The following is a 14,146-nucleotide window of genomic DNA, read 5'->3' as shown; positions in this document are numbered from 1 at the left end:
GGAAGGAAATTGTGCAAGGTCGAAACTCTCTAATTGTGGGCATGGGAGAAATTGACAGGAGCACGTTACACGGACACGTTGGTTGTAAGGCTTGAGCACCAACAACGACCCTTAACTATTCAAAAAATCTACTACAGGTTATCTGCGTTTGTCAGGCATTCATCGTACTCGTGACGCGAGCATGAAAAAAAGGAACAAAAAAGAAAAGAAATCCATACTACTGATAGATATTGTATCAGGATAGCACGACTTGAATCATTGCTAAAAGTCAGCCTAGATCCGGAAAGGGCATCATGTCGTTAATTGTTTGACAACTATGTCAACTGATCAAAAATACCTACTACGTACCAGCCCCTGGAGTGCGAAAGCTGGGGAAATGACTCGATCGTGAAACCCAACGAAGCCGCTCGCAATACAGTGGCTCAGGAACATCGAGTTTCGTCATTTTTCCCTATGATTCAAACTGTTTTGATTGAATAATATGTACGTTCAAGTGTATTGAAGAGGGGATTCATGCACCATCACTGGATAAAGACAAAGAAGAAAATGAAGAAGAAAAAAACACCCCAGCAATGTAAAGTCTAACACAAGGTTCCGTGTAGCGCCCGCATATTAAATAACGAGGCCATCCCTATACTGAAATATCTTCGCTGTATCCGGAAATAATTCGTCCTGACAATCTCGAATACTGTTTCGGTAAATAAATGCTACACGACAGACTGTTGCTGCTGTCTTTTCTTGGTCTAGAATACAAAGACGGCACATGCTGCGGCGGCCGCGGCAGATACAAACACCGTCGCAAAGCCAACCCGAACATTGCCAGCGGCATCTTTCTTGTCAGGCGAAGCCGATGCACCGCCGGCCGAGGCACCAGAGCTGGGGGTGCCAGATCCAGTCCCGCTGTTAGATCCAGGCTGGTTGATGGCGTCGTTGGCGAGCTTCTTGACTTCAAGGCCATCAATGCTCTTGCCAGCCTTGGTCTTGATGGGATGAGTAACCTTCCACGACTTGATGTCGACGAGCTTGCCAACAGGAGCGGGCTTGATACCATCCTGAAGCATCTCGGGCACTCCAGGGGGAGGCACGGGCAGCGTAAAGTTGTTGTTGAAGCCCTTCTCCTTGATCAGGCCAGTATCACACTTAGGTGGCGCAGCGCTCTGACCAGCAGCGGCAGAGACGCCCTGAACCTTCTTGAAATCAAGCTTGGCGATCTGGTCCTTCAGAGTGAAGTAGTCGTCGAGAACCGTGACCGAGCCATCGTTGTTGATCTCAACCAGTCCAAAGTTGTTGGGCTCCTGGACGTACTCGTATACGACGCCACCGCTGAAGACAGTGTTCATCTGGTCGCCGTAGATCGCGCCAACTTCCGTGAAGATACGGGGAGAGGGAGTGTTACAGCCGTACTCGGAAAAGAAGACGGGCACCGAAGTGCCCTTGAATCCAGCGACGAGCTGGTCGTAACCACTCTTGGTGAAGCTGCTGTCACCGCACCAAGAGTAGCTGTTCAGAGCGAACAGATCGGCCCGGCTCATGTCGTCCGATTTGCCATCGATTGCGCATTGGAAGTATTCGAAGCTGTCAAAAAGGACAGAGCGAACATCGGCGGCCGAGTAGCCCACGGGGATGGGTCGCTTGCTGTGCTTGGCAATGTAGTTCTTCAAATCGCGCGTCACAGCACGAATGTACGGGGGAACGGTGGCTCCAGTGTCGACATTAGCGATGACCTCATTGCCCGAGAAGAAAGCAAGAGTGTTTGGGTAGTCCTTGAAAGCCTCGACAACAGCCAATGTGCGGTTGACGTATGAGCCGTAATATGACTCCCAGGGGTTGTGGCTCGTGATGGATTCGCCGACAAGGGGAGAATTGACGTCGAGAACCATGTAGATACCGGCCTGCGTCGTGAGGAGGTCAAGTTGTTAGATTAACGAATTGCGCCGCGAGTCGTTGCAGAAAGAGGACAAGCTCAGAACGTACAGCGTTGAAGATACTAGCGCATTCGTCGTGATTCAGGTTGGGGTTCAGGTTGTAAACTCGGATGGCGTTGGCTCCCAGACTTTGGATGAGGGCAGCATCCTGCAGGCGCAACCATGTCAGTCAGTGCCACTGCCCAAACTTTATCGCAAGTCTGAATACTTACACGCAAGCAGACATCGGCGTTGCTAAGAGGATCGATTCCGGATTCGGGCTTGTAACCGGCAGAACCACCAGGCTGGTAGGCAACACCAATGATCTGGAAGCGGCTGCCATTTTCCGGGTTCACAAAGTGGTTGTCCTTGACGACGACAGGCTTCACTGCAGCAGCAATGGATGCTGCCCCGAGGGCGAGGAGGCTAGATTTGACCTATACGAGAAGTGAGATCAAAGCCATGGTCAGCAACGACGGTCAGGCCTGAGATGAAAGGTTGCAATGAGTCTCGGCTTGGTCCCAACCAGGGCCTGGCTCGGCGCTTGGCATATCTCTCGGCATCCCCAGATGCTAAGTCTTTGACCCAACGCGATCGACGCGCAGTGTTCACCAAAGACGATGACAAGGCTGAATGCGACTGGGGGAGCTAAAAAAGCAACATACAAGCATTGCGATTTGCTGAGTAAACAATCCAATTGGTTGCTATCAAAATTAAAAGAGAGCCGTAATTCAAGTAGTCTTTTTTATTCACCAAGAAAATTGTCAAAAAAAAAGGGAGAATCGTTGGCGACGGCTTGCGAAAGGGCGCGCAGTATCCTGTCTGTCCAAGGCCCAAGGCAAGGTAGGTGATAAACAAAGCCACCAAAAAGAGTAAATGAGAGACGGTGAAGAGAATCTGGGGAGAGGAAAAAGAGAAGAAGTGTGTGGGCAAGGTTGTGATGACGAGGAAACAATTATTAAAGAAGACGGGAAACAAAAAAAAAAAAAGGATTTAAAGAGAGCGACCCCGACCCAGAAACAAGCACCTTCCTCGGCAGCTCAGGTTGCGCCTTCGTCAGAAGACCCCCAAAACAACAACGGACCTGGCCTGCTGTAAGCGAAAGAGTGACACGACAAACCAATAGTGGGCTTTGCGGGAGAAGGACCGGTCACCCCCCTGGTGTTACTCGACTTCCTCAATCAATCAACGGTCGATCCAAGTGAATATTGCAAGCTAGCAAAAAGAGATTGACCCCTGTGCCTGGAAGAATTCCACCCAATTTCAACTAGTTGCGCGGTAGCGTCGCAGCGTCGCATTGCTCGAGATGAGTGGGTCATTCGCATTTCATCTACAACACGGACCCGACGGCTATCGCCTCAGTTCTGCGACCAGAGACACAGCCAACGACGTCGCGCGTCACTGCCTGTCATTTATTGACCAACCCAGTCTTAACGGCTAGGTACATTACACGCAGGGCTGAGAACGGTGTACGATACGTAGTATGTATGTAACTCATCAATCGATACACATCATCGGATTGCATTTTATTCCTTATATTTTTTATTCTTTTTGCAAAGAGAAAAAAAGACGATAATAGAGCAGACAAGCATACCTACACTTGGAGGCGTAAATATGGAGCATGGAGCAGCACGGCTTTTTTCTTTCTTTTTTTATTTCTTGCTTCTTTTATCTCCAATTCCAGGCTTGCCACATTATTTTTTGTCTTCCGTCATAAATGCCCCGCCCATGCACAGGCATGCCCTGAGGTGCCCGCAAAATTCTAGCAATTGGGAACCATTCGTTCAGCATCGTGTAGTTTCAAGTCCGTGGAGGCCGCCCGGGAGTTCTCCGAATCTTATCCAGGACCGGGTCTGTCGGGCTCGTTTGAGACAAACTTCGCACACTTTCGTGGCCTCCATACCAACGGGTGGTGGCAAGTCGAATTCTCTTGAGAATGACTGAATGGGCGTAGTCTAGGATCAGTTGTTGCCTGACATTTACCGTATTCATGCCTCGCTTCGGCTATACAAGCATATTTCGGCAGCCACGACTGTTGCTGCGCTGTATGCATACACTGCAATCTCTCGAACTCATTTTACTCAGCGCATACGAGGCTCTGAAATTGTCCTGATTGACAGGTAAAATATGGATGGAATGTCTACCCTCAACTTGCATGACATGCTTCAAGCCATCAAAAGCGGTAATTGCGCCATACATGTATGTTTTGTACAAATTACTGTATATATTTCACTAGCCGCCTACCTCGGCTGGCAGCTTGTCACTTCCGCACATTACTTCGGCGTGGAAAACGGCACAACTTTGCTGAACTTATCTAGGTACGAATATGCAAAACCCAGGAGGTATCTTTCCAGGAGGGTAGGTGATGGATGCCGATTCACTCGGGCGGCATACAGGCGAGACAAAATCGCCAGCCAGTCCAAGCACACCAGATATTGCCGTAGGTCTCACCAACGACAATTACGCGACTCATATGCAGCTCAACTTCTTTGGATTGCGCACGAGACCCGACACGGCGTTTACCGCAAAGACAAAGGCGCAAGTATGAGCCAATATCGTCGAGGGCGACCCAAAACGGGTCGCCTTTCTAAACGTGACATGACGAAGCGATTCACGCAGGTACCGAATCTTTTCCACCCAGATCTCCAGCGTCGTCAAGAGTGTTGGTATAGTCTCGTAATAAAAACAACACAAACGCCGTTCTCAATTGATTTCCCTTTTTCTTTTGTGCGATGCCATTTGTGAAAGAGAATCCCCCGTGAGCCGAGTGGGAAAAAAAGTCAAAACCCAAAAGATGCCGATTTGTTCCTGCTTTAACTAACACCCCGCCCAATGATCGTGATCCCATCAAAGAAACAGAACAGCCCTTTTACGCGACCAGCTCGATGGCGCCACCGGCCTCCTTGATCTTCTTCTCAGCCTCCTTGCTCACCCACCGAGCACGCACAACCATCGGGACGTCGGGCAGGCGGCCTTTGCCCAGAAGCTTAGAGTAACCGAACGAGAGGAGATCGATCTGGGGGACCTTGTCGGAGTTGGCGCCGGCCTTGAGGTACTCGGCCTGCTTGTCGGCAGGAACCAAAGACCACAGCTGTAAAGAAGTGTTAGAACGTCATTTCCACCTTCATTGCAGCTCCTCTCGCAATCCCACCGCCGTTTGCCAGGCAGCTCAATTCAGCAACCGCCACGGCGCTCGAACGGGCGGGAGTAAAAAAGTCGTCGGATTCGCTTCATACCTTGTCGACGTTGATGATCGGCTTCCAGTCGTGGTTGTGAAGGTGGTGGAAGTGGCGCATACCGACCTTACCGAAGTAACCAGGGTGGTACTTGTCGAGGTTGGTACGGTGGTGGTGCTATACGCGAAGAGAAGCAGCGTCGGTCAGTTCTGCTGGCTTTTTTTTTTGAAAACTGCAGGCCATTGCTATTCCGCAGTTCTCACGATCGTTTTCGTGTGATCTGCTCGCCGTCGGTTCGGGGAATAGATGTAAGCTTACCTGACCACCAGCAAGACCACGACCACCGGGATGCTTGCGGTGCTTGCCGACACGTCCCTTACCGGCACTGACGTGACCGCGGTGCTTCCTCGTCTTGCTGAATCTGGTAGGCATTTTAGCGAGCCTGTGGTTTGTCGTCTCGATGTTGATGGGGATAGAACCGAGAGGTGAGACTTTGCGAGCCGATTATTTTCGATATTCGTGTGTGCCCCGATTTCTGGGTGGATCTTCTTCAGCCAATCGTAGACGGAGGGGTCCAGAAGTTGGAGTCACGTGATACAAGCTGAATTTTGACGATGGTTGAAGGAGCCAAGTGGGGCTGGTGTTCATCCCCTGCTGTCATTATTTGGGAAGTAACAATTACGGACTAAGGACAACGGCTGGGGTCATGTGGTCTACCTTGCCGCAGTAAATCGAAGCATCACAGTCTGCCCACATTCATAGGTACGCATTAAGGCCTTGAGAAGAATTCTGTCGTCTCGAATTTCTTGTATGAATGATCTGTCTTTTTTGTTCAATGAATTGCTTATGTTGTCAAAGACTTTACAAGAAGTCGGCTTGAACTCATTTGGTTCAGTTTGATTGCCTTGGAGCTACCTAGGTAGGTATCTCTTATGTTCATTCAGCTCACATTAACGAAATAAGTTTGCATTCATGAAAAACATTTCACTGAGCACTTACATAATCCACATTAGGTTCAAGTCATTTCATTTGCTTCAATTACAGAGCTACCACGGGATAAATTTTGCTCTCAAAAAATTCCATTCCGCCATCGTCAGCTTACAAGTAAGCAGAATGAGCATCAAACCATGGTCGGTATCTCAGGTTGTCGTTCACTTGACCTCAAACGCCCCCCACCCCGCCCAAACTTGCAACAGCTCCGGCTTTCATCATCCATCCTGTAAATGGTTTTCCCTTCTATGTTCCTCTATAAATAAAATCAAACAAACATCGAGTTATCAAGTCTAACCCTTGAACTCCTCGAAGTTGCCCTCCTCCCACTTGCCAGGGATGAGCGCCAGAGGCACGATACCGGAGACGTGCATCTCTGGGCCAAAGATCTTGGCGTTCAAGCCCAATTCTTGGGTGGCTGCCTTCATGTTCCTCAAACCCTCCTGGTAGTTAGGACCCGCACGACGCACCCAAATGCTAACATTGTGCTCGTTCAGCGCCTTGGCATACTCGCGGAGTGCCTTGATAACACCCTTGAAAGTGGAAGCGACGTTTGTAAAGTTGGCGATACCACCGCCAATGAAAAGGACCTTGCCTTCGGGGGCCAACGGGGCCCTCAGCATCAGGTCAAGCACTGTTCGTGCGTAGTGGTATGTCTGTGACTCCGTAGGGGCACCAGAGTACTCGCCGTAGTTGGCGAGCTGATCGGCAAAGCCGGCCGAGGCAATGGCATCAGCGTAAACGACCGAGGCACCACCACCGGCAACAAGAGTCCATACGCGTCCGTTGCCGTTGAGAACGGTCAACTTGAGCGAAGCTCCCGTCTTGGCATCCAGCTCGGCAATGTATGCCTCCTCCTTTGTCAATTCACGACCAAACGGCGCGGGGAACTCCATTGGCGGGCCGGCATCGATGTTGATCTTGCTGCTAGCGGTTGCAGCAAGACCAAGGGCAGCTGGAGACCTGGCAATGGCCCACTTGACACCGCACTCGAAGTCGGCGGTCTGGTCAAGCTTAGCAGCAAGATCCAAAAAGTGGACAGCGGCAGATGTGGCATCCTCATTGGGAATAACAACGAGGGGGTTGATCTCAAGATAGGTAAACTGGCAGTCGACGTAAACGGCGTACAGACGGGTAATAAAGTCAACCAGAACGTTGTGAATTCCCTTGGGGACCTTCTTCAACAGTGCGCTGGCAATCTCCTCATTTGAGGGGTATTCTGAGAGATCGACCGGGATGAGAAGCTTCTCTGCCTTCTCGTCGACGTCACCGACGTCAACACCACCCTCATGCGTAAAGAGAATCCAGTCACCCTATGAATTTACAATGGTTAGCGTATATTCACGACCCATTTTTTTGCGTTCGGTGAGGAGGATGTTGCTATGCACGATCGCATGAAGGAGGGGGGAGCCGAATGTCCGTTCGCCCGAAATGCCGCTTCTCACCAAGCCCCCGAATACCACTCCACTTTCCGAAGATAACAAAAGGACTTGCAGCCCAGGGTCATCTAAAGAAAATGCAGTAGCCTCCCCGTATCTTCCGCGATGAAAGAATGCCTTGGACGAGACCTTGGCTCCTCATCTCCTCACGCATTCACGGACAAAACAGAAGACAACCACAAGACAAAACTGCAGCAACCAGACTAAAAATAAAGGAAAAGAAAAAAAAAGAAAACCAGGCGAGAACGATAAAAATCAACTTACATCTCTGACCGAGTTGATGTTGATGTAGTACTCGGTGCCATCTGGGTGAGGAACAAAGGGCTCAACCAAGAAGTTCCTCAAAACGCCGGTAACGTGCTCAACCTTCTGCTCCTTGCCGGCGCGTTCAGCAACCCACGCCTTGGCCTCAGCCCAGGTCTTGTTCAGGGCCAAAAGACCGCTCTTTCCTCGCCTCTTGATGAGCTGGTCGGGCTTCGCGACAAACTTGGCGCCGGGCTGCAAAAGCCAAGGGTAGGTGACCTCAGCCTGGTCCAAGACGCCGTTCACATCGGCATCCTCAGCAAAGTACAGCGATGCCAAACGCGGGGGAGGGTTGTGCGTCGCAGCGGCGGGCAGTGGAGAGGGCTTGATGACAGGGGCGCGTGTGAGGTGGTAGTTGAGGATGGCCTTGCCGTCGGCCTCAGTGATGGATTTGGCGGACATATTGAGAGATACTCGGTGCGTAACAAAGGGTTCCTTTTGTCAATGGATATGCAGCTGCCAGTTGTTCGAAATGTGCTCGTGGGAAAGTTTCTATTTAGCATCGGCCAGCAGGTTAGCAACGAGGACAACGAAACTCAAGTGAAATTGTTGTGAAAGTTTCTCGCTCATCTACTGCCAAACTGGAATCAAGGGTCCAGGGCTGCAAAGATGGGAGTACCATCATAGCAGGACACAGCACGCGTAGTGGGACATGCTTACCAGGGGCACAATATGGTGTTTGGCCGTCAATGGCAACGCAGCTAGCAAAAAGACCAAATTTGCAAACCTGAGAAACTCGAGAAAGGTTCGTAGATCTTCAAAGCAGCAGAAGGTCGAGTGATCAATCTGTTACAGCCTTGAAGGTTTCTCTGAAAAATTCGGACCGTCGAGTGGTAGCTTCCTGCGCATCGATACTAGTCTGGAGGGGAGCCGGAACGGCGGGGGTAAGGACCATGAATCCTGCACCCATTGGGCCATTGGGGTTACGGTACCAAGCTACAACAGGGGAGGCAGTCGAGCCAAAAATTTTGGGGAAGATCACCAAGGGCACTGTAGTCCTTGCCCCACCACCCAAGCGGTCTACTGCCGGAGTACAGGTACTTCGACACATATGGACGTCCATCGCATCAACCTCAAGCCGGGTCCGGCCCTGACGTGAGCACACCGCCGAGTTCTCAGTCTTATCTAGCCAGGCCAAGATTGTAAGCTCGCGCGAGAAGCAAAGCCTCCCCCCTCGTGTTGTATCAGCTTTTCGCAACGTAAGACTCACGGCCTTAGGGAAGCAATCGCGGAAGGCTGATGGTGGGGAGATTCCGAAAAGCAAGCGCGGTCACAATTGCTTGTGCACCTCAGCAATATTCAAACCCCGGGAAACGCCAACGCGTTCCCCCTCGATGTCCGAATCCTGCATCGGAAGTGGCGTTGCAGGCGTTTCCCTGGCCATGAGGGGAACGATTGAGTGAATTTACTAATGCGCAGTTATCCTAATTAGTGGGTTTGTCCATTAAGCAAAGTTGCTCCTATGTACCTGTATGCATTTTTATTCTGCATCTAGAAAAGTGTTCCCTCCATTATTTCGAGCCGTCGGAACATTATCTCATATCGAACCAAGTGCCATCTGTACGCTAGCCGTCGACGGATGTCATCTTAATCTGTGCCCGCCTGCATCTGCAACTTTACCTCCGTATTTACCATATAGCTGAGGCGGCGGTCAAGACTGTCGACGGGGTGGAGGGGTGGCAGGAAGTACCGGTACATCGACTGCCCCACGCACAGAACTGGGTACATCCTACGCGGCAAGTATTCAACAGAGGTCAACGGGCCAACAACTTTCCCAACTTTTTAGCGATCCCTGGTCGAATACCCTTGGACGGACTCCCAATTTTTTTTTTCTTTAGATGCGGTAGCGGAAGTTTGTTTGGTACCTGGCCGCCCTAGTGCACCTGCGCAACATCCCCGCTCTTTGAGTCCAGCTTTCAATCCCTCCAACTCGAAGCTCCTCATCTGAGTCCGGAGTTTGAAGAAAAAAAGTCCATTGCCACACTCCATACCTGTCTTTATCGCCTTTCCCTTTTCTTGTGTAAACACAGAGAAGGTCAATTGGGACAGGTGCAAAGCATTTCGAGGACTACCAAGGTATGTGTTGCGAATTATGATACTTCCTCTATTAGATGAGGGGGTCGGCTCTATCGTAGTTGTGAGACTTTGGGTTACAACTCCTGAGTCTGTAAACCAACTATAGACACAGCTTACACCCCAATTCTATCTTCCCTCGAAAATTCTGTGTTATTCACAACAAACAGAGTCTTCTCTCTGGGGCAAGCTAACAAAAGTTATCACGAACCAGCTGTGTCCGTAAAATAAATAAAAAAAAACCCCACGAGCTGCGTCACCATTCATATAGCCAAAACCATGTCTCCCACCGCAACAAACGGCGACGGCGCCAAAGGTTCCAACCCGACCGGCGGCCTCTCGGCCAACGACAATATCCGCCGCTTCCCTGCGCCGAGCAGACCTCTTAGCCCTCTGCCCAACCACGCTCTCTTCAACGACAAGACACGATGCTTCGTCTACGGTCTCCAGCCCCGTGCTGTCCAGGGCATGCTTGACTTTGACTTCATCTGCAAGCGCTCCACTCCATCAGTTGCCGGTATCATCTACACTTTTGGTGGCCAGTTCGTCAGCAAGATGTACTGGGGCACCAGCGAAACCCTCTTGCCTGTTTACCAAGAGGTTCAGAAGGCGGTGGCCAAGCACCCCGATGTCGACACAGTAGTGAACTTTGCGTCGTCTCGCAGTGTTTACAGCTCAACTCTGGAGCTCATGGAGTACCCCAACATCAAGACTATTGCCATCATTGCTGAGGGTGTCCCTGAGAGGGTAAGCATTAGCTATATAAATTGCAGAATTCAAAGGTCGAAATCGCATTTACTAATTTTTGTGAAAAAATAGCGAGCTCGTGAGATCGCACACATCGCGAAGAAGAAGGGCATCACCATCATCGGCCCCGCAACCGTTGGTGGCATCAAGCCTGGAAGCTTCAAGATTGGTAACACTGGAGGTATGATGGACAACATCGTTGCCTCGAAGCTTTACCGCAAGGGATCTGTTGGTTACGTCTCCAAGTCAGGCGGTATGTCCAACGAACTTAACAACATCATCTCGCAAAACACCGATGGTGTCTACGAGGGTGTTGCCATCGGTGGTGACCGTTACCCCGGTACTACCTTCATCGACCATCTCCTGAGGTATCAGGCCGACCCCGACTGCAAGATTCTCTTGCTCTTGGGTGAGGTCGGTGGTGTTGAGGAGTACAAGGTCATTGAGGCAGTTAAGGAGGGCGTCATTACCAAGCCTATTGTTGCCTGGGCCATCGGAACCTGCGCAAGCATGTTCAAGACAGAGGTCCAGTTCGGCCACGCCGGTTCCTTTGCCAACTCGCAGCTCGAGACTGCTGCCACCAAGAACAAGTCTATGAAGGAGGCAGGGTTCTACGTTCCCAACACCTTTGAAGAACTCCCCGAGCTTCTCTCTTCCCTTTACCAGAAGCTCGTCAAGGATGGCACCATCAAGCCTCAGGCAGAGCCTGCTGTTCCTAAGATCCCTATTGACTACTCATGGGCTCAGGAGCTCGGTCTCATTCGTAAGCCTGCAGCCTTTATCTCGACTATCTCGGATGACCGTGGACAGGAGCTTCTGTACGCTGGTATGCCTATCTCGGACGTTTTCAAGGAGGACATTGGAATTGGTGGTGTCATGTCTCTTCTGTGGTTCAGGCGCCGTCTCCCTGACTACGCCTCCAAGTTCCTCGAGATGGTTCTCATGCTGACGGCCGACCACGGTCCGGCTGTCTCTGGTGCCATGAACACCATCATCACCACTCGTGCTGGCAAGGATCTCATTAGCGCCCTTGTTTCTGGTCTTCTCACCATCGGATCCCGATTCGGTGGTGCTCTGGACGGAGCTGCTGAGGAGTTCACCAAGGCTCACGACAAGGGTCTCAGCCCCCGTGAGTTTGTCGACCTTATGCGCAAGCAAAACAAGCTTATTCCCGGCATTGGCCACCGTGTCAAGTCACGGAACAACCCTGACTTGCGTGTTGAGCTTGTCAAGGAGTACGTGAAGGCAAAATTCCCTAGCTGCAAGCTTTTGGATTATGCTCTGGCTGTGGAGACGGTGACCACCTCCAAGAAGGATAATCTCATTCTCAATGTCGATGGCTGCATTGCCGTCTGCTTTGTTGATTTGCTCCGCAACTGTGGTGCCTTCAGCGCCGAGGAGGCCGAGGACTACCTGAAGATGGGTGTGCTCAACGGTCTGTTCGTCCTTGGTAGGAGCATTGGTCTCATTGCGCACTACCTTGACCAGAAGAGGCTGCGTACTGGTCTTTACCGCCACCCGTGGGATGACATTACCTACCTGCTCCCCACTCTTAGCCAAACCCAGCCGGGTAACGAGGGTCGTGTGGAGGTTCAAATTTAAGAAGGGATTTTTCTTTGCGACTTGAATCGCGTTATGTTTTTTTTTTGGTCAAAATCATGCGTTACGTAGAATCGTGGATGAGGGGGATGGCTCGCCCCCAAACGGCACTCAACAACCTGGTCGATGCTTTTTTTGATGTTTCGGACAGAATTGATAAAAGCAAGAAGTGTACGAGCTATGCCTCTTTAGCAGGATTTAATAGGGTCATTTTGAGCACAAATAACAACCGGGCATCATGAAAAACCGATTACTCAAATTGTTGACTTTGAACCTTGGTGAGAAAGATACGAATTGGTAGATGAATACTGGTGCACAACCCGAGGGTCCAGCAGAAGCGCGCATGCGGCTCTCAACGCCGCCCCACTATTACCCGACCAATCGGCTCTCCACCCCGTAGATCAGTTGTAAATTTTGGGACGACTGCCGGGACTTCAACAATCGGAGGCGTTGATGTTGCTCTCTACGCGATAGCAGACTTCAGTTGCGCAAAACCGTACCCAGCCTGCCTGCTGCCTTACTGGACGGTTAACCATCTTCCATGTAAACTGTGGATAAAAGCAGAAGGAAGAACCAATTCATCTGTAAGATCTCTTGGGGTGTTATTGCATCCCCCAACATGTCCTGCTAGAACTAGAACTAATTTTTGACACCCTATACTGACGAGGTGTAGGCCTCAATTTTCGAAGCCTTCGGATCGGACTTGGAAGAAAGGGACTTGACGGTAACAAGCTACCGGATACGAGCGATATCGAGATCAACCCAAACCGAGCCCACCCAGCGTAAAAGCACTCGGAATCCAGGCCTCAATTGACAACGCCCTGACGCGCGCTTTCGCGATAAAGAATCACGGAACCCTCCATAAAGACGAACCTAGATACAACGTACCAACTCCAAAAAATTTGTCACACAAATCCCCTTCAGCATGAGCTACTTCGCTATAAGGCTACACCGTAGCGCCATCGGGCTGCCGGAGCGGACGCGCGGCGTCCTCGCGGCGCTGGGCCTGCGGCGGCGCGGCATGACCGTCTTCCACCCGGTCAGTGGGCAGGTGGCCGGTATGATCATGAAGGTCAAGGAGCTAGTGCGCGTCGAGGAGGTCGAGCACGCCAAGACCAAGTTTGAGCTTAAGGCGGAGAGGAAGCCGGATCCGGGCTTTTACGTCGAGAAGGCCGTTCCGAGGTGATGTCCACGAAGCATCATGAAAGAGCAAGAGATAAAAACATAACATGTCTGGTGGATATTAACAGGGGGCAAGATTCCGATGAGCACCTGGTAAACCTGGTCATGTGTTGGGCAGAGATATGGCTCGACGATCGGATGCGGACGCAAAGACTTGTTTTCGAGTTGTAGCATATGTACGAATATATTAAATTGTGTGCAAAATTTGTGGGAATAAATGCGCAGCTAGCAGGACATTTGTGCTGCGGACTGTCATCACTCACTGTATGTGGTAGTAGTCCCCCAGCTACTTTGTCCTCCCATATCTCACTTAGGTAGTATCCATTGCATTTGGCCGTGGCCTCACAACCGTCCAAGTCGGTCGATCGTACATCCAAATGGTTAGACGCCTTGAAATCTGCCAGAATAGAATTATGATTTTCAAGATGGATACGACTATTTGAAAACCCCAACCAAACCGGCCTCCGCAGCTTGATTGTACCGTAACAAATGGGCAATGCTGACTTTTTTTTCATGCAGCGCAACCAATGAAGGCACAGATGGTACTTCCAATGCCAAGACAAATAAAACTAGGCTCGGCTACGGGGCAAAACGAAGGCGATTAATTGTGTCATTAATATCCGTGCTCCATATACATGATAGAGCCATCCCGCCTGGCCACGCAAGATGCAGGATGGAATAGGAATTTCGGGATAGCAAAGGGACCAAGAAATCTAGTTAATTAAGACAGCCC

The 14,146-nt window shown here is 50.7% G+C and overlaps 5 protein-coding genes across 5 annotated transcripts; 2 read left to right on the top strand and 3 right to left on the bottom strand.

Moving 5' to 3' along the window:
* Nucleotides 1-408: 408 nt before the first annotated feature.
* On the bottom strand, nucleotides 409-2,823 carry MGG_06722 (1,3-beta-glucanosyltransferase gel2). Its single transcript, XM_003709385.1, has 4 exons — nucleotides 2,570-2,823; nucleotides 2,138-2,341; nucleotides 1,975-2,073; nucleotides 409-1,892 (listed from the first exon to the last, which is right to left on the bottom strand). The coding sequence occupies exons 1-4, from the start codon at nucleotides 2,573-2,575 to the stop codon at nucleotides 744-746; spliced, it is 1,458 nt and encodes a 485-aa protein (XP_003709433.1). The 5' UTR covers nucleotides 2,576-2,823; the 3' UTR covers nucleotides 409-743.
* A 1,553-nt stretch (nucleotides 2,824-4,376) lies between these two features.
* MGG_06721 (60S ribosomal protein L28) lies at nucleotides 4,377-5,623 on the bottom strand. The gene is made up of 3 exons (XM_003709384.1): nucleotides 5,399-5,623; nucleotides 5,141-5,257; nucleotides 4,377-4,995 (listed from the first exon to the last, which is right to left on the bottom strand). The coding sequence occupies exons 1-3, from the start codon at nucleotides 5,510-5,512 to the stop codon at nucleotides 4,774-4,776; spliced, it is 453 nt and encodes a 150-aa protein (XP_003709432.1). The 5' UTR covers nucleotides 5,513-5,623; the 3' UTR covers nucleotides 4,377-4,773.
* Nucleotides 5,624-6,090: 467 nt separating this feature from the next.
* MGG_06720 (ATP-citrate synthase subunit 2) lies at nucleotides 6,091-8,663 on the bottom strand. The gene is made up of 3 exons (XM_003709383.1): nucleotides 8,473-8,663; nucleotides 7,774-8,304; nucleotides 6,091-7,383 (listed from the first exon to the last, which is right to left on the bottom strand). Exons 2-3 carry the CDS (start codon nucleotides 8,212-8,214, stop codon nucleotides 6,364-6,366), a joined length of 1,461 nt encoding a protein of 486 aa, XP_003709431.1. The 5' UTR covers nucleotides 8,215-8,304; nucleotides 8,473-8,663; the 3' UTR covers nucleotides 6,091-6,363.
* Nucleotides 8,664-9,621: 958 nt separating this feature from the next.
* On the top strand, nucleotides 9,622-12,490 carry MGG_06719 (ATP-citrate synthase subunit 1). Its single transcript, XM_003709382.1, has 3 exons — nucleotides 9,622-9,888; nucleotides 10,100-10,632; nucleotides 10,705-12,490. The coding sequence occupies exons 2-3, from the start codon at nucleotides 10,165-10,167 to the stop codon at nucleotides 12,232-12,234; spliced, it is 1,998 nt and encodes a 665-aa protein (XP_003709430.1). The 5' UTR covers nucleotides 9,622-9,888; nucleotides 10,100-10,164; the 3' UTR covers nucleotides 12,235-12,490.
* A 166-nt stretch (nucleotides 12,491-12,656) lies between these two features.
* MGG_06718 (uncharacterized protein) lies at nucleotides 12,657-13,881 on the top strand. The gene is made up of 2 exons (XM_003709381.1): nucleotides 12,657-12,815; nucleotides 12,905-13,881. The coding sequence occupies exon 2, from the start codon at nucleotides 13,157-13,159 to the stop codon at nucleotides 13,415-13,417; it is 261 nt and encodes an 86-aa protein (XP_003709429.1). The 5' UTR covers nucleotides 12,657-12,815; nucleotides 12,905-13,156; the 3' UTR covers nucleotides 13,418-13,881.
* Nucleotides 13,882-14,146: the final 265 nt, after the last annotated feature.

The sequence above is a fragment of the Pyricularia oryzae genome, chromosome 1 (genome assembly GCF_000002495.2).
Source record: "Pyricularia oryzae 70-15 chromosome 1, whole genome shotgun sequence".
NCBI lineage: Eukaryota > Fungi > Ascomycota > Sordariomycetes > Magnaporthales > Pyriculariaceae > Pyricularia > Pyricularia oryzae.
The sequence above is the reverse complement of the archived record's forward strand: the minus strand, read 5'-3'. Positions and strand labels throughout refer to the sequence as shown.